This window comes from Kogia breviceps, chromosome 4 (genome assembly GCF_026419965.1).
Source record: "Kogia breviceps isolate mKogBre1 chromosome 4, mKogBre1 haplotype 1, whole genome shotgun sequence".
NCBI lineage: Eukaryota > Metazoa > Chordata > Mammalia > Artiodactyla > Physeteridae > Kogia > Kogia breviceps.
The window spans coordinates 62,663,364-62,689,406 of NC_081313.1; the positions used below are offsets into that span (position 1 = coordinate 62,663,364).

A 26,043-nucleotide genomic window follows, 5' to 3' on the forward strand; every position below is an offset into this window, starting at 1 on the left:
AAAAAAGGTGTAAGTTTTTCCTCTAACTGCTTCCCAACAGATCAATGACAGCAAAACTTTAAATCTATGGTGGTGCTGGAGTCCTTCTATTAGGGACAGGAGGGATGCAACTTCATGAACTTTTTTTAATCTGCAGAAAGAAAGAGGGAGGAAAAAAAAGACAGAGAGAAAGAGAGAGAGAGAGGAGAAACAAAAACTAATTTTCCAGGCAGGGAAATACTTATAAAACCTTTTATGTCAAAGTTAGGATTTCACAACATAACACACTAATGCAAAATCCAGTAGCACCTGTAAGATTTAAGTAAATGCTGCCATCACTTAAATGCTTTTTAAAAAGTATCTGTAAAAGACTGAAGGAAAAAAAGATACATTCTCCAGAGAACAACAAATGTATTTCAAAATAAAAACTGTATTTTTGTTTTTCTTTTTTTCAATTGTTTTTTTGTACAAGAATTCATAGTTATCATATAATAACTTACACACAATGGGATCAATCTCTGCTCTCCTTTTCTGTGTCACTTCAAGTCCACATGTTCAGGCTATAGTCCCCAATATTATTTTCTGATAAATATATTACCACAGTTTGATCTAAATATACATTATATAATACTTGTCTCTGGGAAAAATCAAATTTTAATATGCAAACTTTTATTTATATAATACAGAAATGAAGAAAACTACAGTAGGCACACAACCTAATTATGACTTGTAGATGATTTCTAGATACTCTCCTACTGTAAATGATTGTTTAAAATAGTCTTAATAAGAAAATTTTATTTATATGTGCACTTGTGTCCACCTTATCCCATATACTGTACACGTCTAATGACAATCTGGGAATTTAAAGGTGCAGCCCTCAAGAAATTGTTGAATCACTAAAAAAAGAAAAAATTAGACTCTATTGGAAAGGAAAAAACTCACAAAATTTCCAATTTTAGATTTCATGTCCATAGGAAAATATTAAAAATAATTTTCTGTATATACATATGATTATATGTATATATTGAATTACAGATGTCTCATATATCAATACAATTCAAGTGGAGACATTTTGGTGAGTTATTTTCCCATTAAGTGACAACTATGTCAAAATTTAAAAATATCTTATTACATCATTAAAATAATTCACTTACCATTTCAACAGCTTACCCTATTTAAAAAAAGAAAATTTTAACTCTTCATAACCAAATTTCCTGATCCCTAGTGTTAAATCCCCTATTTAAATTAAAATCTGGTGCTCTGTTACTCAGAAACTGATGGATAAAATCACATCTACTTCAAAATTCCATCAATCAAATAAAATTTTATTACCTGATTTATCAGAGAAATAGCTCTGAGCTTGTGTACCTTAATTATCCTCCCTATTATAAACAGGTGAGGAAAATACCCTAAAATAGATGGAGGTAACTGACATGATATTATAGCACATATAATACAAGATGATTAAGTGTCTGATATAAACTTTTCAGAGACACCTGAAAACTCACTTTAGAAACTAACTTTAGAAACAAACCATTTATTTTTCACTCTACTATAAATTAATATGTATGCATTTACATACATACACATACATATATAAAACAAAATTGTCTAGTGTTGATTAGCTGTTTGTGAGTGAAAAAATGGTTACAAATTGATTAACCAGCTTAATTCTGTACTTAACAATTCAACTGTTTTGGGGTACAAACAAAAAGTCAGTGCATTTGTAAACTCCATGGAGTCAGATACTCAAGCATACACTTTAAATAAGAACCCTCCTCAACATCACAAGCATTGGACAGCAAGAATATATGGACTCTGATGCAGTTCCTACTCCATAAGCAGACTAGACAGCATTTGACTTACTTTTAAAACAGTTTCTTAAAAGAAATATATAAAGAAACGCATGTTTGCTAAAAGTCCTTTAAAATTACCTCAAAACAACACTAAATCCTGTTCACTCACTGAGAAGAGCCCGCTGAATTGAATTCCTGTTTTGAAATGCCTAGTTAACAGTTTAGAATATTGCCTTGTGAGGATTGACTAGAGACGTGGTTGATGTGAAGACCCAGACAGAGTACACGGCTCCAATCCCAATAGTCCTCTGATTGGTTGCTTGATGGAAATGGATCGCCTTTAAAATAGCTATACACCTTAAAATGATCTATAATAAACAGTTTCCCAACAACCATTATTATTTGTAAATTGAAATGCATTAATCATTCAGAAAAGATTTCTTGCAAAATATATAAATAAATGTAACTGCATATTCTGTAAATATACTTAACATTGCTAGACCAGACCGCCAGTGACGGGCTGCTGTATTTCAGTACTGTGTGTCAAATTTATTAGAAATTTAAAAAGAAAAATTTTGGAGGGACTCAGCTGCCTTCATTAGTTGGCTTTAAAATGTGTAATAAAATGGGAGACAATATCTTCTCATAAATACATGGAATCAATATGGAAAAGTAAACTATACAGCAGACAAGATTAGAGAACACCAGAGTGTACCAGAGTGGTCACCAGAGTGAAATATCTTCCAGTATAAAAAAAGGGAAGAACTCTATACACCCAGTTATAGTAAGTATGTTTCAATTAAAGATGCAGCTCACTCTCACTCCTGGCAAGAATTAATTGGTAATGGCACTGCTGCCAGCAGTGCAAAAATATCCTGAGAAATTATTCAGATTACAACAAAAGACAGGGCTTTCATCACTAAGTTTTTGCACAAAACACAGCTTTAGATATCATAAATAAATTAATTTAAAAAGCAGATAACCTTCACTGTGTTGAACACAAAAAGGGGATGTGACCCAGACATTTGTTAATTCTCCCATTGGCTAATATCAGAAAAAAAGATTGCATTAAGTGTCTGTTTATAACTTTCTAGTTAACTATGGCCAATAATATACATGGAGGTAATCTGTAGTTCAAGTTTTTCATCTCTTTTTCCCCAACTAGCTAGAAGCTGAACTCTAAAATTTACACTGAAATATACAATCCCAATTTTCAAAAGATCCTCCTCCTGGACAAGGGATATTCAAATTTTTTGTGCAATCTTGATGCAGAGCCCAAACAGTCCTATGAAGAGAGACAGTATATTTTTTAATCAATTGGCACTGAAATTTAACTTTCCTTAGCTGCGTTCTAGTAGCTTGGCCAAGTTATCTCGTAATTCTGTTAGTTCAAAGATTTTTCCATCAAGAATTTCTAACAGTGTCTTCAGGTTATTGCGAAAAGCTTCTTGTTCATTCTGACTTTTCTCCAGACGTTGCTCCAAGTCAGACAGTTGTCCCTCCAGGTCTTTGTTCCGAATTTCTACTTCCTTTAGAAACAAAAGTGTGATATATATATGTGTGTCAGTTTAAGACTTAACAAACAATATAACTTTTGTTATGACTAATATTGTGGTAGTAAATGCAGTTTGATAATTAGGATGACCACCTGAGTCTCAATATAATTTAAGGAGGTTTTTAGATTTTGCCATCTGAGAAATCCATGTGGTTGTATTGATTGGCTTGTTCATGAATACATCTGTCCCCCCAACACAAATTTCCTGACTGCTTGCTTCGTGCCAGGCAACACTAGTCTAGGCACTTCAAATACTGAGATCGGATGAAGACCCATTTTGTGGATTATCTGCATCTCTTTTCTATTTCTGACCATGTCCTTTTCCTCTGGCACAATTGTTAGCAATCTCAGATGAAAACAGGCAGAGAAAAAGAGAGAAATTAATATTTTCTACTTATTGGAAATTTTGGAGAAAGATTTAGAGAAGAAAAATGACTCAAATAAGGTTTTAGGATCCTCTGAATATGTTAATTATTCTTTGTCTCGCCTCAATATCAAATGAATGCATATGGTAGAGAATATAGCTCACCTGCTAAAAATTGTAGTGAAGATATATAACTGTACATATAAGAGAATTATACAACTAACAGTTCCAAAATACTACAGATTAAGGAAAGAAAAAAATGACAAAAGGGAAGCAAAAGTTCATGACAACAAAAAAATTTTTTTTAACTTTTTAAACAGAATAAAATCTGGCATACTTAAAAATTATTTAGAAGTTACTATATATTATATCTGAAGGACAGTAGATTGTTTTTAAAAAATTATTGAAAGGCAATCTGGTAAACGTTAAATGAAAATAACAACATGAAGCAGCACACTGCAATGAGGCAAAAATTTGTATCCATGAGGATAAACAATGGGAATTAAAGTACACGCAGAAAATAGGAAACAGTTCTGGTTGTTGGGGTTATGAGCACTTCTTTCCAAAATGTATTTGTCCTATAATACCAGCAAAATTAAACTTTTGAGAAAAATAATTGGAAAATTGACTTGAATACATATAAGAAAGTAACCATTAATTTAGCATTCTCAACACAAAGAAATATTTACATGTTTAACTAAGAGCAAAGCTCAAGCAAAAGGACACCACAGATGAGTCGAAGAGCCTGGGAAAATACAAAAAAAGGAAGAAAGCAGTTATAATGACTTATAAAGAAAGAATTTAGGGAATTCCAATCTAATCATAAAGTATTTACTGTTAGATGTTAACCAGCTATGTTTCTAATCTTTTTCCTTTGAATAATCTACAAGGTGAAGATAAGTAAACTGAGAGCAGATTCTGAAACCAATAAAATATTTATAAATTCAGAAGCCAGGTTCATGGAGGCTCTAAACTATGGGGGAGAAAACAGACCCTGGGATCAAATGTAAAAATTCCACTCATGATTGCACAGCATGCTCTCTTGCCTGCTTAAACAATAAGCTTAAGAGTACTGTAGAATGTTTCCAACTGTAAAAATAGACCAAATGTCATTCACTAGAAAACACCCACTTCACCAGGCACCGCCCAGTTTGCCCTCTAAAGCCGTCCTTAAAAATGAAAGGCTTCCTTGTTCTTCTTGCCAATCAATGAAACATCCAACCATTTTCAGTGGAAGCAAGCAAAACACCAAATTCCCTCAGCTATTAAAATTGAGCTGTTCTCTCCAGGAGTTCTGTGCTCTAAGCCATTTCTCTGATGGAGGAATTTCACTAGGCCAGTAACAAAAGGGATCCAATACAATGCTGTTGGTGCTGGTCTATTCTGAGGGAGAGAATAAGATCCCAGAGGAAGAACAGACAACCCAAGATCAGTATGAAGCAACCTGATTGGTGGCGTGTCCCAGTTTTCTACCTTCTGTCTATATTTTCCATCCCTTCTTCTTGACTTTTATTCTCTCTCCCAACTCATTCTTCTGCTTATTATCATTTTTGTGCTACTATTTCCCCTTCTCCTTTACCGAAATGTGAGCATATGCCAGGGGCACCAAGATAAAGCACTAAGGCCAGAATTTGCTAAATCCCTTTTGAGAGCTTTAAAAGGCAGTAACTGAAAGTATATAAATACAAATGCTCTGTATTTGTTACATATGGAGTCTACAACACTACAGTGATCAAAAAAATGTAAACAATTATTACTACCATCAATGGGACCAGGTCAGGTTATAAATTTAAATCTTGAATCATTTAATCTAAATAAAAGCTACAAAAAATTGTCTTTATTGATATCTGATTCACACCTTAAACTCTTAAAAGTAACATAAATTATTGTTCTATTAGATTAACCTTCATATATAACATGACATAAATCATCAAAACAAATATTAATAATTCAACAGAAAAATGGGTAAAAGAATTTATTCAACAATTATTTACTGAGTGTCTTCCACATACTAGGCACTGAAGATAAAGTAGAAAATAAAGACGGGCCCTGTTTTGATGGAGCATGCATTCTAGAAGGTAGATACTGGTAACAAAGAAGTCAACAGAACAGACGTCTGTGTAACCGAGGAAATCACTGTGTGCACTGAAATCTTTCAACCATCTTTCCAAACTGTGTAAACCAATAATAAGAACAAATAAAATGACACGAATTCCACAACTTCAACTAGAAGAAAGATAACAATACAAACTTCAAGTTACCTATAATTAGGAGACATAAGCACCAGTTTCTAGCAATGATATTTCTCAAGTTCTTACTCTCTTCACAGAGGGCAAGGCAGGGTTGTGGGGAAATGCACAGAAGAAGGAAGAGGAGAATGAAAGGCCTAAGACTGAACTCTAATAATCCAAAGAAAGAGAAAGACCACTGAAAGTGCCAAAATACTGGGGGAAAACAAAAAGTCCTGGTAGACCAGAGCAGCCTACAAGAAGTGAATTCACAGTGTACAGGACACTCGAGAAGGCAACCTTGGAAAGGCATACTTCTGAGAGTAAAAAGAAGAGAAAGGGACTTTGGGGACAGCTAATCATAAAATAAAAGTCCTTCCACTGGGAAATTCATTTAGAAAGTCCAAAAATTATGATATGGGCAAAGGTATACCAGGCAGGGGTTGTAATAGTAGTAGAAAAAGTGGCAAAGAAAGACACCTTTAATGCTAAAAGTGACAACACACAATGAAGATATAACAGTTATGTTTATGAACCAAGAAACACAGTAGCCACCTTTATAAAGTAGAAACTACAGGAGGTCTAAGGAGACATAGAAAAAAATACACTGAGAAGGGCTTTTAATATTTCACTCTCAATATAGTACAGAAGAAGAGGAACAAGAACAAAAAAGGTAAGGATATAGAAGGCTTAAACTACAAAATCAATAAAGAGCATTCACAAAATTGATCATATGTTAGATTACACAAAAAATCGGTAAATTATGCAAAGCAGAAATTACATAAACAAATCCCTGTGATTACTTTACAATGCAGTAAAACTAGAAATAAATAACTAAATCATAAAACTAAAAGGCCCTTCCACAAGCAAATTAAAACACGTTCTTTTAAACACTTCTAGTGTGAAGGGGAAATAAAACCAAAATTACAGAATTTCAAGAAATAATAATGGAAACATTGTCAGAATCTATGGGACACATTAAAGCAATGACCAGAGGAAAATCTATAGCCTTAAACACAAATAAATAAAAATGAAAACAAAGGAATTAAATTCCCTTCTCAAAATGCTAGAAAAAGAATAAAAAAGTAAACCAAAACAAAACATAAGGCACAAATAAAGATAAAAGTAAAAATTCATTAGGTAGAGGACAGAGAAAGAGTAACACTAATTAATAAGTCAAAATCTCCTTTCACAAAAAGCTTAAAATAGACATATCATTACTTAAGAAAGAAAAGAAAAAGAACTATATAAAATAAGAAATTATAAGAGTTCCCACTGAATATTTGAAAACCCAGATATAAAGCTTAAACAGCCCAATATCTGCAGAAGAAATAGAGAGTAATCATGGAATTACTCCATAAAAAGCACCAGGCCCAGATGGTTTCAAGGGGAAGTTCTATTAAACTTTCAAAGACCAGACAGTTCCAATATGACATAAATTATTCCAGAGCATAGAAAATAAACAAAATCTTCCAAATTATCTTATGAAGCTAGTATAGCCTTGATACCTAAATCTTATAAATTCAGCCCCCACCTGAAAAAGGAAGAAAGTTACAGGCCAATATTACAAATAAATATCATGTAAAAAGTGTAAATAATAGGGAACAAAAATCTGGTACCACATTAATAAAATGATACATCACAGCTAAGTGGTATTTATTCTAGGAATGCAAACGTGGTTTAGTTTTAGAAAATCCATTAATAAAATAAACCATATTAATGGATCTGGGGAGAAAAACTATGATTATCTAGATAGATACTAAAAAAGCTATTAACAAAATTCACTCATCCGTGGTAAAAACACTCAAGAAAATAGGAATAAGCCACTCTCATAATATGGTAAGATACGTATATTTTAGTGGTAAAGCCAGCATTTCAATTAATGGAAAAATATTAGAGGCATTTCCACAAAGATCAGGAACAAGATAAGTCTGTAACCTCCACTACTGTTTAACACTGTACCTGTATTTTTGGTCTGTTTGTTTACTCCTCAGTGCATGAGATCTTTTTTTTAAACCTCTTTATTGGAGTATAATTGCTTCACAGTGTTGTTAGTTTCTGCTGTAAAACAAAGTGAATCATCTATATGCATACGTATATCCCCATATCCCCTGCCTCTTGCATCTCCCTCCCACCCTCCTTATCCCACCCCTCTAGGTGGTTGCAAAGCACAGAGCTGATCTCCCTGTGACGTGCAGCTGCTTCCCACTAGCTATCTATTTTACATTTGGTGTAGTGTATATATGTCCATGCCACTCTCTCACTTTGTCACAGCTTACCCTCCCCCCTCCCTGTGTCCTCATGTCCATTCTCTATGTCTGAGTCTTTATTCTTGTCCTGCCCCTAGGTTCTTCAGAACTTTTTTTTTTTAGATTCCATATATATGTGTTAGCATACAGTATTTGTTTTTCTCTTTCTGACTTCACTATGTATGACAGTCTCTAGGTCCATCCACCTTGCTACAAATGACCCAATTTCTTTACTTTTTATGGCTGAGTAATATTCCATTGTACATATGTGCTGCATCTTCTTTAACCATTCATCCGATGATGGACATTTAGGTTGCTTCCATGTCCTGGCTATCGTAAATAGAGCTGCAATAAACATTGTGGTACATGACTCTTTTTGAATTATGGTTTTCTCAGGGTATATGCCCAGTAGTGAGATTGCTAGGTCATATGGTAGTTCTATTTATAGTTTTTTGAGGAACCTCCATGCTGTTCTCCATAGTGGCTGTATCAATTTACATTCCCACCAACAGTGCAAGAGGGTTCCCTTTTCTCCACACCTTCTCCAGCATTTATTGTTTGTAGATTTTTTGATGATGGCCGTTCTGACTGGTGTGAGGTGCTACCTCATTGTAGTTTTGATTTTCATTTCTCTAATGATTAGTGATGTTGAGAATCTTTTCATCTGTTTGTTGGCAATCTGTATATCTTCTTTGGAGAAATGCCTATTTAGGTCTTCTGCCCATTTTCGGATTGGGCTGTTTGTTTTTCTGATATTGAGCTTCATGAGCTGCTTATATATTTGGAGATTAATCCTTTGTCATTGCTTCGCTTGCAAATACTTTCTCCCATTCTGAGAGTTGTCTTTTTCTCTTGTTTATGGTTTCTGTTGCTGTGCAAAAGCTTTCAAGTTTCATTAGGTCCCATTTTTTGTTTTTATTCCCATTTATCTAGGAGGTGGGTCAAAAAGGATCTTGATGTGATTTATGTCATAAGAGTGTCCTGACTATGTTTTCCTCTAACAGTTTTATAGTGTCTGGCCTTACATTTAGATTTTTTTTTAACATCTTTATTGGAGTATAATTGCTTTACAATGGTGTGTTAGTTTCTGCTTTATAACAAATGAATCAGTTATACATATACATATATTCCTATATCTCTTCCCTCTTGCATCTTCCTCCCTCCGATCCTCCCTATCCCACCCCTCTAGGTAGTCACAAACCACCGAGCTGAGCACCCTGTGCTATGTGGCTGCTTCCCACTAGCTATCTATTTTACGTTTGGTAGTGTATATATGTCCATGCCACTCTCTCACTTTGTCCCAACTTACCCTTCTCCCTCCTCGTATCCTCAAGTCCATTCTCTAGCAGGTCTGCATCTTTATTCCCATCTTGCCTCTAGGTTCTTCATGACCATTTTTTTTTCTTAAGATTCCATATATATGTGTTAGCATATAGTATTTGTTTTTCTCTTTCTGACTTACTTCAATCTGTATGACACTCTCTAGGTCCATCCACCTCACTACAAATAACTCAGTTTCATTCCTTTTTATGGCTAATATTCCATTGTATATATGTGCCACATCTTCTTTATCCATTCTTCTGTTGATGGACACTTCGGTTGCTTCCATGTCCTGGCTATTGTAAATAGAGCTGCAATGTACACTTTGGTAGGTGACTCTTTTTATAATTTTTTTTTTTCTTTTTTTTTTTTTTTTTTTTTTTTTTTTTGTGGTACGCGGGCCTCTCACTGCTGCGGCCCCTCCCATCGCGGAGCGCAGGCCCCGGACGCGCAGGCCCAGCGGCCATGGCCCACGGGCCCAGCCGCTCCGCGGCACGCGGGATCCTCCCGGACCGGGGCACGAACCCGCGCCCCCCGCATCGGCAGGCGCACTCCCAACCACTGCGCCACCAGGGAAGCCCTCTTTTTATAAATTATGGTTTTCTCAGGGTATATGCCCAGTAGTGGGATTGCTGGGTCATATGGTACTTCTATTTTTACTTTTTTAAGGAACCTCCATACTGTTCTCCATAGTGGCTGTATCAACTTACATTCCCACCAACAGTGCAAGAGGGTTCCCTTTTCTACACACCCTCTCCAGCATTTACTGTTTGTAGATTTTTTGATGATGGCTATTCTGACCAGTGTGAGATGATATCTCATTGTAGTTTTGATTTGCATTTCTCTAATGATTAATGAACTTGAGCATTCTTTCACGTGTCTGTTGGCAATCTGTATACATTTTTTGGAGAAATGTCTATTTAGATCTTCTGCCCATTTTTGGATTGGGTTGTTTGTTTTTTTAATATTGAGCTACATGAGCTGATTGTAAATTTTGGAGATTAATTCTTTGTCAGTTGCTTCATTTGCAAATATTTTCTCCCATTCTGAAGGTTCTCTTTTCATCTTTATGGTTTATGGTTTCCTTTGCTGTGCAAAAGCTTTTAAGTTTCATTAGGTCCCATTTGTTTATTTTTGTTTTTATTTCCATTTCTCTAGGAGGTGGGTCAAAAAGGATCTTGCTGTGATTTATGTCATAGAGTGTTCTGCCTATGTTTTCCTCTAAGAGTTTGATGGTGTCTGGCCTTACATTTAGGTCTTTAATCCATTTTGAGTTTATTTCTGTGTATGGTGTTAGGGAGTGTTCTAATTTCATTCTTTTACATGTAGCTGTCCGGTTTTCCCAGTACCACTTATTGAAGAGGCTATATTTTCTGTACTGTATATTCTTGCCTCCTTTATCAAAGGTAAGGTGACTGTATGTGCATGAGTTTATCTCTGGGCTTTCTATCCTGTTCCATTGATCTATATTTCTGTTTCTGTGCCAGTACCATACTGTCTTGATTACTGTAGCTTTTTAGTATAGTCTGAAGTCTGGGAGCCTGATTCCTCCAGCTCCATTTTTCTTTCTCAAGATTGCTGTGGCTATACGGGGTATTTTGTGTTTCCATACAAATTGTGACATTTTTTGTTCTAGTTCTGTGAAAAATGCCAGTGGTAGTTTGATAGGGATTGCATTGAATCTGTAGATTGCTTTGGGTAGTAGAGTTATTTTCACAATGTTGATTCTTCCAATTCAAGAACATGCTATATCTCTCCATCTATTTGTATTATCTTTAACCTCTTTCATCAGTGTCTTATAACTTTCCGCATAAAGGTCTTTTGTCTCCTTAGGTAGGTTTATTCCTAGATATTTTATTCTTTTTGTTGCAATGGTAAATGGGAGTGTTTTCTTAATTTCACTTTCAGAGTTTTCATCATCAGTGTATAGGAACACAAGAGATCTCTGTGCATTAATTTTGTATCCTGCTACTTTACCAAATTCATTGATTAGCTCTAGTAGTTTTTTGGTGGCATCTTTAGGACTCTCTATGTATAGTATCATGTCATCTGCAAACAGTGATGGCTTTACTTCTTCTTTTCTGATTTGGATTCTTTTTATTTCCTTTTCTTCTCTGATTGCTGTGGCTAAAACTTCCAAAACTATGTTGAATAAGAGTGGCGAGAGTGGGCAACCTTGTCTTGTTCCTGAACTTAGTGGAAATGGTTTCAGTGTTTCACCACTGAGAATGATGTTGGCTGTAGGCTTGTCATATATAGCCTTTATTATGTTAAGGTAGGTTCCCTCTATGCCTACTTTCTGGAGAGTTTTTATCATAAATGGGTGTTGAACTTTGTCAAAAGCTTTTTCTGCATCTATTGAGATGATCATATGGTTTTTATCCTTCAGTTTGTTGATATGGTGTATCACATTGATTGATTTGCATATATTGAAGAATCCTTGCATTCCTGGGATAAACCCCACTTGATTGTGGTGTACGATCCCTTTAATGTACTGTTGGATTCTGTTTGCTAGTATTTTGTTGAGGATTTCTGCATCTATGTTTATCAGTGATATAGGTCTGTAGTTTTCTTTCTTTGTGACATCTTTGTCTGGTTTTGGTATCAGGGTGATGGTGGCCTCGTAGAGAATGAGTTTGGGAGTGTTCCTCCCTCTGATATATTTTGGAAGAGTTTGAGAAGGATAAGAGTTAGCTCTTCTCAAAATGTTTGATAGAATTCTCCTGTGAAGCCATCTGGTCCTGGGCTTCTGTTTGTTGGCAGATTTTTAATCACAGTCTCAATTTCAGTGCTTGTGATTGGTCTGTTTATATTTTCTATTTCTTCCTGATTCAGTCTCCGGAGGTTGTGCTTCTCTAAGAATGTGTCCATTTCTTCCAAGTTGTCCATCTTATTGGCATAGAGTTGCTTGTAATAATCTCTCATGATCCTTTCTATCTCTGCAATGTCAGTTGTTACTTCTCCTTTTTCATTTCTAATTCTGTTGATGAGTCTTCTCCCTTTCTTTCTTAATGAGTCTGGCTAATGGTTTATCAATTTTGTTTATCTTCTCGAAGAACCAGCTTTTAGTTTTATTTATCTTTGCTATTGTTTCCTTCATTTCTTTTTCATTTATTTCTGATCTGATCTTTATAATTTCTTTCCTTCTGCTAACTTTTTTTTTTTTTTTTTTTCTCTAATTGCTTTAGGTGTTAGGTTTGGTTGTTTATTTGAGATGTTTCTTGTTTACTGAGGTAGGAATGTATTGCTATAAACTTACCTCTTAGAACTGCTTTTGCTGCATCCCATAGGTTTTGGATCATCGTTTTTTTGTGTGTGTGTGTGATATGCGGGCCTCTCACTGTTGTGGCCTTTCCCGTTGCGAAGCACAGGCTCCGGATGCGCAGGCTCAGCGGCCATGGCTCACGGGCCCAGCCGCTCCGCGGCATGTGGGATCTTCCCGGACCGGGGCACGAACCTGTGTCCCCTGCATCGGCAGGCGGATTCTCAACCACTGCGCCACCAGGGAAGCCCTGGATCATCGTGTTTTCATTGTCATTTCCTTCTAGGAAATTTTTGATTTCCTCAGTCATCTCTTGGTTATTAAGCAGTGTATTGTTTACCCTCTATGTGTTTGTATTTTTTACAGATATTTTTTCCTATAATTGATATCTAGTCTCATAGTGTTTTGGTCGGAAAAGATACTTGACACGATTTCAGTTTTCTTACATTTACCAAGGCTTGATTTGTGACCCAAGATATGATCTATCCTGGAGAATGTTCCATGAGCACTTGAGAAGAAAGTGTATTCTGTTGTTTTGGGATGGAATGTCGTATAAATATCAACTAAGTCCATCTTGTTTAATGTGTCATTTAAAGCTTGTGTTTCCTTATTTATTTTCATTTTGGATGACCTGTCCATTGATGAAAGTGGGGTGTTAAAATCCCCTACTATGATTGTGTTACTGATGATTTCTCCTTTTATGGCTGTTAGCATTTGCCTTATATATTGAGGTGCTCCTATGTTGGGTGCATAAATATTTACAGTTGTTATATCTTCTTCTTGGATTGATCCCTTGATCATTATGTAGTGTCCTTCTTTGTCTCCTGTAATTGTCTTTATTTTAAAGTCTATTTTCTCTGGTATGAGAATTGCTACTCCAGCTTTCTTCTGATTTCCATTTTCATGGAATATGTTTTTCCATCCCCTTGCTTTCAGTCTGTATGTGTCCCTAGGTCTGAAGTGGGTTTCTTGTAGACAGCATATGTATGGGTCCTGTTTTTGTATCCATTCAGCCAGTCTTTTGGTTGGAGCATTTAATCCATTTACATTTAAGGCAATTATCGGTATGTATGTTCCTATTACCATTTTCTTAATTTTGGGGGTTTTTTATTGTAGGTCTTTTCCTTCTCTTGTGTTTCCTGCCTAGAGAAGTTCCTTTAGCATTTGTTGTAAGGCTGGTTTGGTGATGGCTGAATTCTCTTCGCTTTTGTTTATCTGTAAAGGTTTTAATTTCTCCGTCAAATCTGAATGAGATCCTTGCTGGGTAGAGTAAACTTGGTTGTAGGTTCTTCCCCTTCATCACTTTAAATATGTCCTGCCACTCCCTTCTGGCTTGCAGAGTTTCTGCTGAAAGATCAGCTGTTAACCTTATGGGGATTCCCTTGTATGTTATTTGTTGTTTTTCCCTTGCTGCTTTTAATATGTTTTCTTTGTATTTAATTTTTGATAGTTTGATTAATATGTGTCTCAGTGTGTTTCTCTTTGGGCTTATCCTGCATGGTACTCTCTGTGCTTCCTGGACTTGACTGACTATTTCCTTTCCCATGTTAGGAAAGTTTTCAACTATAATCTCTTCAAATATTTTCCCAGACCCTTTCTTTTTCTCTTCTTCTTCTGGGACCCCTATAATTCGAATGTTGGTGTGTTTAATGTTGTCTCAGAAGTCTTTGAGACTGTCCTCAATTCTTTTCATTCTTTTTTCTTTATTCTGCTCCTTGGCAGTTATTTCCACCATTTTATCTTCTAGCTAGCTCACTTATCCGTTCTTCTGCTTAGTTGTTCTGTTATTGATTCCTTCCAGAGTATTTTTAATTTCAGTATTTGTGTTGCTCATCACTGTTTGTTTGCTCTTTAGTTCTTCTAGATCCTTGTTAAATGTTTGTTGTATTTTTTCCATACTGTTTCTGACATTTTGGATCATCTTTATTATCATTACTCTAAATTCTTTTTCAGGGAGGTTGCTTATTTTGTCTTCATTTATTTGGTCTTGTAGTTTTTTACCTTGCTCCTTCATCTGTAACATTGTTCTTTGTCATTTCATTTTTTTTTTTTTTTGATGGGTGGTGCTGTATTTGTGTCTTACTGGTTGTTTGGTCTGAGATGTCCAGCATTGGAGTCTGCAGTCAGTTGGAAAGAGCCAGATCTTGGTGCTGAGATGCGGACCTCCGGGAGGCCTCACTCCAACTGATATTCCCCGGGGTCTGAGGTTCTCTGTTAGTCCAGCAGTTTGGACTTGGAGCTCCCACCACAGGAGCTTGGCCCCGACCTCTGGCCTGGGAACAAAGATCCTGCAAGCCGGTCGCTGGGGGTTCCTCCCGTCCCCTTAGGTGTCCGTGGTCCCCCACTGGTGCCTGGTAGGTGCCCTAGTTGTGAGGAGACGCGAATTCCACGTCCTTCTAGTAGGCGAAATTGACTCCACCTCTGTACCTGTTTTTTTTTTTTTTTTTTTTTTGTGGTACGCGGGCCTCTCACTGTTGTGGCCTCTCCCGTTGTGAAGCACAGGCTCCGGATGCGCAGGCTCAGTGGCCATGACTCACGGGTGTAGCCGCTCTGTGGCATGTGGGATCTTCCCAGACCGGGGCACAAACCCATGTCCCCTGCATTGGCAGGCGGACTCTCAACCACTGCGCCACCAGGGAAGCCCTGTACCTGTATTTTTATCAGGTGTAATTCAACAGGAAAAATCAACAGAGGCATAAGAACTGGAAGAAAAGAAGTAAAATTATTTCTATTTGCAGATTATGTGTTAATATACCTAGGAAATCTTAGAGAGTAAATGGAATAAATGACAAAACTAGTCCAAACAATGAAATAATTTAGTAAGGTAGAGGGATATAAAATTAGGAAACAGAATTCAACAGCTTTCAGATATTGGGATGGCCAAAAAGCTCATTCCGGTTTTCCGTAACATCTTTTGGAAAAACCCGAATGAACTTTTTGGCCAATCTAATATATAAACAATAATCAATTAAAAGATACGATGGTAGAGAAAACTCCATTTTCAATAGGAAAAAAGAAGATTAAATATTTACAAGTAAACAAGAAATATGCCAAATTCACAGCATGAAAACTCTAAAATGCTTCTGAAAAACACAAAAGTAGATGTGAACAAATAAGAAGACATCCCTTGTTCCTGGATAGGATAGAAACCACACTTCTGCTAAACTAGCATTATAAATTTTAAGCAATCCCAATGAAATTTTTTATAGAGCTAAACTTTTCATTGACACTAAAATTGGTACTAACGTTAATACTAAAATTTGTATGGAAAAATAAACATGTAAGAACATATTTAAAAAACAATGAAAAAGGAAGGCTATGAGGACTGATTGGCCTTATGAGATATTAAAACATACTGTAAAGCCTCTACAATTAGAGCAGTGTGGTACTAGGAATAGATAGGAGTGACTAGTAGAATAGAATAGGAAGTCCAGATATACACCAAAACACACATGGAAATTGAATATCTTAAATCTCTGGAAAAAAGGATAAAGTTTTAAATAAATGGTAGTGATAAGTAGATAGACATTTGGAAAAAGATAAAGTTAGATCCATATCTCAAACCACACACAGAAGGACAAACCCCAAATGACTCAGAGATCTCAATGTAAAAAATGAAACCACAGAAGTATTAAAGGGAAATATGGATGGATTCCCATATGATTTGAGTTTGGAAAAGAGCTATCTAACTATGATTGACAACTAGAGCAATGAAAGAAAAGAATGATATATTTGACTACTACATAAAACACCACCACCATCTTACGCAAAGTCAAAAACATTGACAAACTGGGAGAAAATACTTGTAACATATAATTGCAGATATATAAAGAACTCTTGAAATTTTGTGGAAGAAGGATCAAAAAAGGGCAAAGACAAGAATACACAATCTACATAGGTACAAAAAGATACCGAAATGGCCTTTAAGCTTATGAAAGATGTTTAATCTCACTCATAATATGGGATACACAAATTAAAACTATCATTTCTCATCTATCATACACTGCCAAAAGTTAAAAAAGTACGAGAATGGGCTTCCGTGGCGGCGCAGTGGTTGAGAGTCCGCCTGCCAATGCAGGGGACACAGGTTCGTGCCCTGGTCTGGGAAGATCCCACTTGCCGTGGAGCGGTTAGGCCCGTGAGCCATGGCTGCTGAGCCTGCGCGTCCAGAGCCTGTGCTCCACAACGGGAGAGGCCACAACAGTGAGAGGCCCGCACACCGCAAAAGAAAAAAAAAAGTACAAGAACACATTTTGTTGGTGAGACTGTAGAGAAACAAGCATTCTCTCACACTGATGATACAAGGGAAAACTGGCATAACCCATCATGCAGAGGAATTTGACTACATGATCTTCTTACTTAGAAATCTCACTTCTAAGAGTTCACCCTGTAGATACACCTCCAACAATAACAAAACACCTATGCACAAGATTACTCATTGTAGTACTGCTGCAAAATACTGGAAACAACCTAAATACCCATATAAAGGAGTGTGGTTGAAAAAACTATCACACATGCAAATGAAGTACTATACAGCTAAAAAAAAGAATGAACAAGGTCTCTATGAACTGACAGGGCACAGAGTGATTTCCAGGACATACCTTAGATTAAAAAAAAGCAAAGTACGGAAGAGTAATCTAGAGTATGTTACCACTTGTATAGGAAAAAAAGGGGAGGAAATTAAGAAAGAGACATATCTGTTCATTTGTGTAAAAAGAAACACAGAAAGTATAAACGAGAAACTAATGAGATTGGTTACCACAGGGGGCAGCTGGGAATGGGGGTAGACAGGATTGGACAGGATGATGTGTCCCTGAAGATATCTTCCTGAATAGTTCTGACTTTTAGAACCATGTTAATGTTTATATGCTCTGTAAATGCATACAAATACAAAATAAAGAAGAATGGGGAAGAAAAAACTAAAATGGAATATAATAAGATACAAATGAACATAAATGTGTTTCAAATGAATAACTAACCAATTGAAAAGGGGGAGTGGAAGAACTAACCTAACTTTTGAACACAGGCTAAGGACAAAAAGAATACTGATCTCTAGTTAGTAGGGTTTTGTTGTTGTTGTTTTGGCAGTGGTATGAATTAGATACTACTTTCTGTGCTTTCAAGGACTAAGCAAGAAAATAAATATATTGTGGTTTCTTTTCTTGTTTTATTTATTTAACATATTTATTGGAGTAAAATTGCTTTACAATGGTGTGTTAGTTTCTTCTTTATAACAATATTGGGGAAAGGAGTTACTAACAGGAAAATGGGGAAGGCTAAAATGAACTCCACAGTACTGGACTGCAGTGGGAGGTATGAGTATGATTTCAGGTTTGTTTTTTTCAATATAGCTATTGTAATGGACATAATGTGCTATGTGTGTACTTCTAGCTCTGATCATGAATAGGGCCTAGAAACAATGACATCTCAATAGTAAAAGGCATATCTTGTGCCCAGAACTTGGTTTCTAAACACCAAACTTTGCTAAAAGAAATTTTTCTTTGAAGAAATAGCTAATTTCAAGGCTGAAGCTGATAAATACAACTAGGAATATCTAGTTGAGCTAAAACATGAAGTTCTTTAAAAAATGATAGGGTCACATCCAAAGGACACAGAAGCAGGATTAAAAAGGTTCCCACTTGCCAAATCTGGGACAATTTAAACAACAAAATAAATAGACATGACAACTAAATGCAACTTGTGATCCTGGAATGAATCCTGGACCAGAAAAACAATTTTTAAAATTTTGTTATAAGGAGGATTATTAGGACAATTATGGGAATTTGAATAAAGTCTTCAGATAATTTCTTGATCTTGATGGTTATCTAAGAGATTGTCCTACTCTTAGAAAAAACACATTGAAGAGATTGTCATACTGAGTGAAGTCAGACAGAGAAAGACAAATATCATATATCGCTTATATGTGGAATCTAAAAAAATGGTACAAATGAACTTATTTACAAAACAGAAATAGAGTCACAGATGTGGAAAACAAACTTATGGTTACCAAAGGTGAAAGGGGGGCAATAAATTGGGAGGCTGGGATTGACATATACACACTACTCTCTATAAAATAGATAATAAGAGCCTACTGTATAGCACAGGGAACTCTACTCAGTACTCTGTCATGACCTATATGGGAAAATAATCTAAAAAAGAGTGGATATGTATATGTATAACTGACTCACTTTGCTGTACAGAAGAAACTAACACAGCACTGTAAATCAACTATACTCCAATAAAATTAATTTAAAAAATTAAATATGAAAAAAAGAAAATATACATTAAAGTGTTTAGAGGCAAAGGGATAGCATATTTGGAACTTATTCTCAAACATTTAGAAAAAAATATGAATATATACAGAGAGAGTTCCATAATGATAAAACAAAACAAATATGGCAAAGATGTTAACATCTGGGGGATGTGGGTGAAAGGGACATGAAAAATCTCTGTCTTATTCATGTAACTTTTCTGTAAGTGTGAAATTTCTTCAAAATAAAAAGTTTAAAAATAAATTAAAAAAATAAGATCATTGGGACTTCCCTGGTGGTTGAGAATCCTCCTTCCAATGCAAGGGATGCGGGTTTGATCCCTGGTTGGGAAACTAAGATCCCACATGCTGCAACTACTGAGCCTGTGCACCACAGCTAGAGAGCCCACGTGCCACAACTACAGAGCCCATGCGCTCTGGAGCCCGTGTGCTGCAACTACTGAGCCTGTGCACTCTGGAGCCCATGCACCACAACTACAGAGAAGCCCACATGTTGCAATGAAAGATCCTGCATGCCACAACTACGACCCGCAGCCATAAATAAATAAATAAATAAATATTTTAAAAATTTAAAAAAAACAAGATCATTTCATACGGTGATAACTGCTACAAGGAAAATAAGACATGGTAATATTATAAAGAGTACTGGCGGAGGGGGCGTGGTGGCCTGCAAAGTAGTGCTTAAATTGGGAAATCAGAGAAATTAACATGTGAGCCAAGATATAAATTACATTAGACACCAGTGCATTTGAAGATATGGGGGCTAAGACCTCCAGGCAAGGATACGCCAGGTACTCTAAGGTGAAAATGTACTTGGTGCCTTCAAGATACAGAAAGATGACAATAAGCATATAGAAAACTTGTAATCAAAAAAATGATAATACTAAAAAAATAGTAAGCTACTCCTTTGTTCCTTATCAGACAGCAAAGATGGGAGGAGACCAATATCCAGAGGGTATCCTGCTGTTCCTGACATCAATTCCTCAGCATAAGTAATTTCAAAACATTGACACCTGGTAATTCTTCTTAAAAATCTCATCTTAAAGAAATAATGAGAAAGGCAAGGATTATGTAAAAAGATTCATTATGACATTATTTATTATAGCTAACATTGAAAACAAATAACCCTCCCTGTAAGAATGTTGGAAGAAAATTAAGGTGCATCTATATAGGAGAACACAATACAGCCATATGACATATGCAGCTTATGACATAATGTTAAGTTAGGAAAGTAAGACAACAAATTGGTATCTATATGTCTCACATAAAGAAAAAGTTATCCAAAGAAACAATAGGGGAAGAAAATTCTAAACACTTTGCCTTAGGATGATGGGATTATGGGGTTCTTTTCCCTGCTAAATTACATTTTTCTAAATTTTTTACAATGAGCATATGTTACATTGACATTTGAGGAAAAAAACACTTGCAAATTGGAAAAATCATATCATACTATTTTTAATTTACCCATAACTACAAATTTTTTATCCATATCCATACCTACAATCCAAATCCATGCACTGCAATTTCAAAGTTCCTCTACCATTCCAAATATTTAATGATCCCAATTTTTTGGACTGAATTTATGAATGGAGGTTCAAGAGTGTTGGAACTTTTGACAAGCAGATGTTTAGGTAGGAGGGGCCAGGCTATAAAGGAGGAACTTTCTTCAAATTGGAAAAAATACAGGTTATTTCTGTGGCTTGGCCTTTTAGAATTCACCCTTAGGTTTTCTGAAAGTTTCTCTGTCCTATTCCAGGTAGGCTGTCTTGATAAGTATTTTTGATATTCAGTGAAAGAACAGGTAAGAATTGACAGTCACAATTCTAGGTGCCAGCTGTAAGATTCAATTACTGCTCAATCAATGATGAAATACATTTAGAAGTTTGATATGAATAAATCATTTCTTGGTTTCTCTGGGACAATATAAATGTATACATAACTGAAAAAAAAATTTCCCAAGAATTGTTAGGGATGGCTTGGATGCTTGGCTGCTGAAACAGTGTGGTAATGCAGAAAGAACAGAGATTTTAGAATCAAAACAAATCTAGGCTTCACTACTTTCTAAGTGCTTTAATTAAACTTGTTAACACCTCTAAACTGCTGCCTTCTCTTTGAAAATTGGGATACCACACCTGTTACTGTGAGAGTTAGAGCTAATATATGTAAGTGCTTAGCAACTGCCTGTATCAAAGCAAGTAATTAAACAATGGGAGCCAAACCAAAACAAAAGACAAAACTAGTCTGCATTTCCCCCATTTCTTCCAGCCCTGATTACATGCTTACATGTTTCATATTTTAATTCTACACCAAGGTTTTCTCAACTTTGGCACTCTTGAAATTTTGGGCTGGATAATTCAATGTTCAGTAGCAAGCTTGGCTTCAGTTTACTAAATATCAATTACACTACCCTAGCTGCAAAAATCAAAAATGTCTCCACACATTGCTGAATGTCCCCTGGGGCACAAAACTACCCCCAGTTGAGAACCACTAGTCTACACAAATGGTTAAATATAGGAACACTATTTAATAGGGCAGACCAAAACAAGCAGCTTCATTTTTCCCAGACTGCTGAAAGTCAGTGATGGGAGAGAAAGAAGGAAATATGTCATTTCATATAAAGAAACTGTTTGTTTTATGAAGGGTCTCTGTTACAGAATTTGCGCTCATTTAAATGTAGGTTGGACAAGTTAACTTATCCAAGCCTTAGTTTCCTCATATGACTGTTCTATGGATTAAATGCATAATATAAGTAAAGCACAGTATCTGGTACATAGTAAGCACAATAAATGTTGGTCATTCTTATAATAATCTAGGTACTCTTTCCAATCCTAGGCTTTCAGGTCCCACTTATCACCCTCTGTCCCAATTCATCACTTTATACATACATTTATAACTACTCCAAACCCTGAAGTGGTCCTAACCCTTCTTAAGGTCATGGGGTATAAGAAAAGTGTCTGAGCTGGCAGCAGGAGATTTGGGTTGTAATTTTGAGAAATCTTCCCCAACCAAGGCTGATTACCACTGACAAAGGATATGTATATGTGAATTAGAGTCAGGAAGCATACTATTTATGCAGAGAAAAGTGAGTAAAATTAGTTAGGGCAAAGAAAGAAAAAGAACACTACCTTGATTTCCATTAGGGCACAACTATGCTGTAATTCATACATTATTTCAGAGTGAAAAAAAAAATGAGCAGAATTCCAAAACTGAATATAATCTATCTGAGAAATTTTCTTTAAGTTCAGAGTACTTTTTATGTTAAAAAGTAGACATTTCTAAAATAATTTACTAGAGACAATTTATAAAATGACTGTCTATGATGATAAGCTATGTAGCTGAAGTTATCAAGTAATCTTTGAAAAATCAATGATCAGGCATGAATCAGAAGTCCTGGAAAAGAAAAGTGACCAATAACCTACAAAATGGAGTTGCAGAAAAAAAGTCATTACTAAGTGAAAGAATGATTGATGACTCTCATTTATGCAGAAATGAATAAAAAATTTTATTATAGCTCACCTGTAGTTTCTGAGTCAAAGAGTCCCTCTGTTCTTGTAGTTCTCTGGCATTATCAATTTCTTGTTTTAATCTTTCTATTTCCTAGAAAAAGTAGAGCAATGTCTTTAACAATATTTTAACTATATCAAGGAAAGAGAAGGCCTTATTTTTCCTTGAAATTATTGTCCCAGTCCTTAGAAAAAAGATGACTTAAAAAACATTCCTTTATACTGATTTCAAGGGGTAAATTCATCTTTATGGGTATGTTGTCTAGTACAGCATAATCTTAAGCAACAAATCAGCTTGGTTGCTTTGGTACAGCACTGCTTAGAAACAGCAGTCTGAACATTTTAAGGTTGCTTCAAGCTTTGTGGATATAATTCTTTCCTGGTATATTAAATCTTTTGACTGGAAACTAGACAAAGGAACAGCTTGTAAAATTCATTTAACTTCTAATGGTTTTCTGTTGATTGTATGAATGCAACTCTCATACAGAAGGCAAGAGGCAGTATCTCAGTCTGACTGCCTCACTGTAGTTCATAACAACAGACACACGGATGGGAAAAATATGAACAAGCTTAATATCACTCAAGAAAAATTTCATCCTAAAAATACCCCACAACCTGACCTTACTGCATAAAGTACCTTTAAATCTGACATAGACTGTAATGTTTGTACACATATTTTAGTGAGATTACAGACAAGTGAGAAGTAGCAAATACCTCTTCCTTCACTTTCAGTGTCTCTTCCAATTCTTGTATTGTCTGATTTAATTCTGTCTTATGGGTATGCACCGCATTTGCTTGACTACTAACACATTCAAGCTCAGTAACCTAAAATTAAATGAGAACACAGATTAAATTACATGACAATTTCAAAGAATTTGTTGCTGAAGACATATAAGTCCCTGATAGATGACTAATGAATTTTGAATCAATATATCAAAATTAATTTTGAGAAATATTGACAGGGTAGAATGAATAGAATTGATTCTTTAAAAATATCAATTTAGGGGACTTCCCTGGTGGCACAGTGGTTAAGAATCCGCCTGTCAATGCAGGGGACACAGGTTCCACCCCTGGTCCAGGAAGATCCCACATGCCATGGAGCAACTAACCCCTGTGCCACAACTACTGAGCCTGCACTCTAGAGCCCAAGAGCCACAACTACTGAGCCTGTGTGCTGCAACTACTGAAGCCCGTGCGCCTAAAGCCCGTGCTCCGCAACAAGAGAAGCCGCCACGATGAGAGGCCCGTGCACCATAATGAAGAGTAGCCCCCGCTTGCTGCAACTAGAGGAAGCCTGCACGCAGCAACGAAGACCCAACGCAGCCAAAAATAAATAAATAAAATTTAAAAATTAAAAGAAAAATCAATTTAGGACTAAGGAAAAAGACCAAAGGAAATAATTAGACTTGGCATGAAAAGGTTAGGATAACTTAAATTAAGTGACTAATGACAGTAGAGAACCCCTGTAACGAAAGTCTTCTTAAAAAATTTCTTCCGAAAACAAATTCAAAATCAGCCATCTGCCCTCCATCTGTAGCCTTCAAATTAAATATGGGTTCTGAAAACTGGCCTTGCAGAAGTGAAAAAATTTTTCAAAGACATTTCTAAAATGTAAAGGAATCTGGAAGAAAAGATATGCTTAAAATCTAACTTAAATCATTTGATACTAGAATATCTTCACATCAATTTGTTCTCAGAGCAAAAGAGAACAATTCTCTACTCAATACAAATTTACTGAGGGTCCAGAGAGCAACATAACTTCTAATGTGCACTTGCTATTTTTTGAGAGAACAGAGAACAGCATTATCCCTAAAAGTTATACCGTCCAAAAACAGTCAAAATAGACAGAAGTCAACATTAACACACATACACCTTATCAAAGCTCTCTACACATGTCAGGATCTCATACATTTTGATTGACTAGAATATAATAAGTTGTAGACTACTAAGGAAACAGCAAATCTCTCTCCCTCACATTTTCCAAGTATTGAATTAACCTCCATATTCTGTCACTCTACCTCTCATATCACATTCTTGCTTTCTATTCATGCTCTAATAGCCTTGTGTAGACCCTTATCATCCAGGTATAAACAAAAAAAAATGACCTGCCAGTGGACCTAATTATATCCTTTGTCTATTTTTATCTCTTCTGCAAACTGCTAATATCCATCTTTCATTGTGTGACTGTCCCACTGAAAGCCTTTCAATGGCTCATCTTTTTCACAGCATCAAATCTAAACTCTCAGGTCCTCCATAAGCTAGCCACAAACTACTTAAACATCTCATTGCCCAAGACACCTAGTTATGCACTTTCAACTAAAAGCAGGCAAATCTCCTTGTCCTAAGAACAAACCATGCTCATATCCATCTTGTTGACTTAACTAGAATGTCTTCTCTTACCTTTGAAAACCATTCAAAACTAACCAAACTCTCAACTCTCAGGTCAGAATGCACTTCTCTAGAAAGTCATTCCTGTCTACTCAAGTGCTCAAGGCTCTCCTGAACTCTGGTCCACAACACTGAACATCTGTTCAAAAATCTTGGGAATTATTTCCCTATTGTTTAATATATATTAGTTTTCTTTGCTCAATTAGGTAGTATATTCCTCAGGAGGAGTTCTAGTTTTGATAATGACGGAGTAGCTTTTACTGGATTACCTTTCCCTCAGATAACAATTGCAAATCACTGGCAAATGTAAACATCAACTGTTAGAAGGCCCTGGTGAATGACCAAACTGGACAAAAGACTGAAAGAAAGCATCATACTGGGTGAGATACACATTTACACATCTTTTTGCCTGAAGGCACTGTGCAGTCTGGCTGAGTTGCTTGACTAGAACTCAAGCAAAAACCTGAGATCTTATTTTCTCAAGGAGTCTGAGGAGTTGGGGATGCCTCAGAACAGCTTAAGCACCTAGAAATTCAGGGAACTGTATGAAAAAAAGACCTCTAAAAAGCATATAGACACCCCTTAAATCTTTGGCTGACTTCTGAACTGAACATGTAAAAGTAGGAATCCAAGGAGTTCAACGGTATGGGAGAGAAGCTAGAGGCTGAAAGAGCTAAGCCGTGGTAGTGCTCACCACAGAGAAGACACTTTGAGGTTAGAGTCCCACCAAATTAGGTCTTAGCAAGCACCTTAAGCTTCCCACTGAAACCCCAGAAGGGTTATGCCTTAGAAATAAAGATTTTCCAGGACTCAAGGATTCACCCTAGAATTAAGAACAAAACTGAAATAAACCAACTAGTAAAGCATAAGTCTATACTTCCCAAACTTCAAAGCACAGTCAGCCCTCCATACCCACGGTGGATGTGAAACCTGTGGATACAAAGGGACGAATGTACTATGCCATTTTATATAAGGGACTTGAGCACTTGTGGATATTGGTATCCAGGAGGTGGCGGAGGCGGGGGGTGGCTGGAACCAATCCCCCTCAGATACCAAGGGATGACTATACAAGACATTTAGCTGCTTGCTGAAACAAAATTCAACACTGAATATTCAGAGAAAGATAAC

General features: G+C 36.1%; 1 protein-coding gene across 14 annotated transcripts in view; it reads right to left on the reverse strand.

The window, feature by feature from the left end:
• Positions 1 to 370: 370 nt before the first annotated feature.
• Positions 371 to 26,043, reverse strand: part of HOMER1 (homer scaffold protein 1) — a 129,812-nt gene continuing 104,139 nt past the window's right edge. For 12 of the 14 annotated variants that reach the window (XM_059060677.2, XM_067031212.1, XM_067031211.1 and 9 more), the window contains 3 exons: positions 23,242 to 23,352; positions 22,541 to 22,621; positions 371 to 3,304 (listed from right to left, as the gene is read on the reverse strand). In XM_059060677.2, coding sequence (XP_058916660.1) covers positions 3,116 to 3,304; positions 22,541 to 22,621; positions 23,242 to 23,352 — 381 coding nt within the window. In that variant the 3' untranslated portion in view covers positions 371 to 3,115. Of the gene's footprint in view, positions 3,305 to 4,361; positions 4,440 to 22,540; positions 22,622 to 23,241; positions 23,353 to 26,043 lie in introns of those variants that run through there. The other 2 variants (XM_067031215.1, XM_067031214.1) reach the window with 1 other exon arrangement.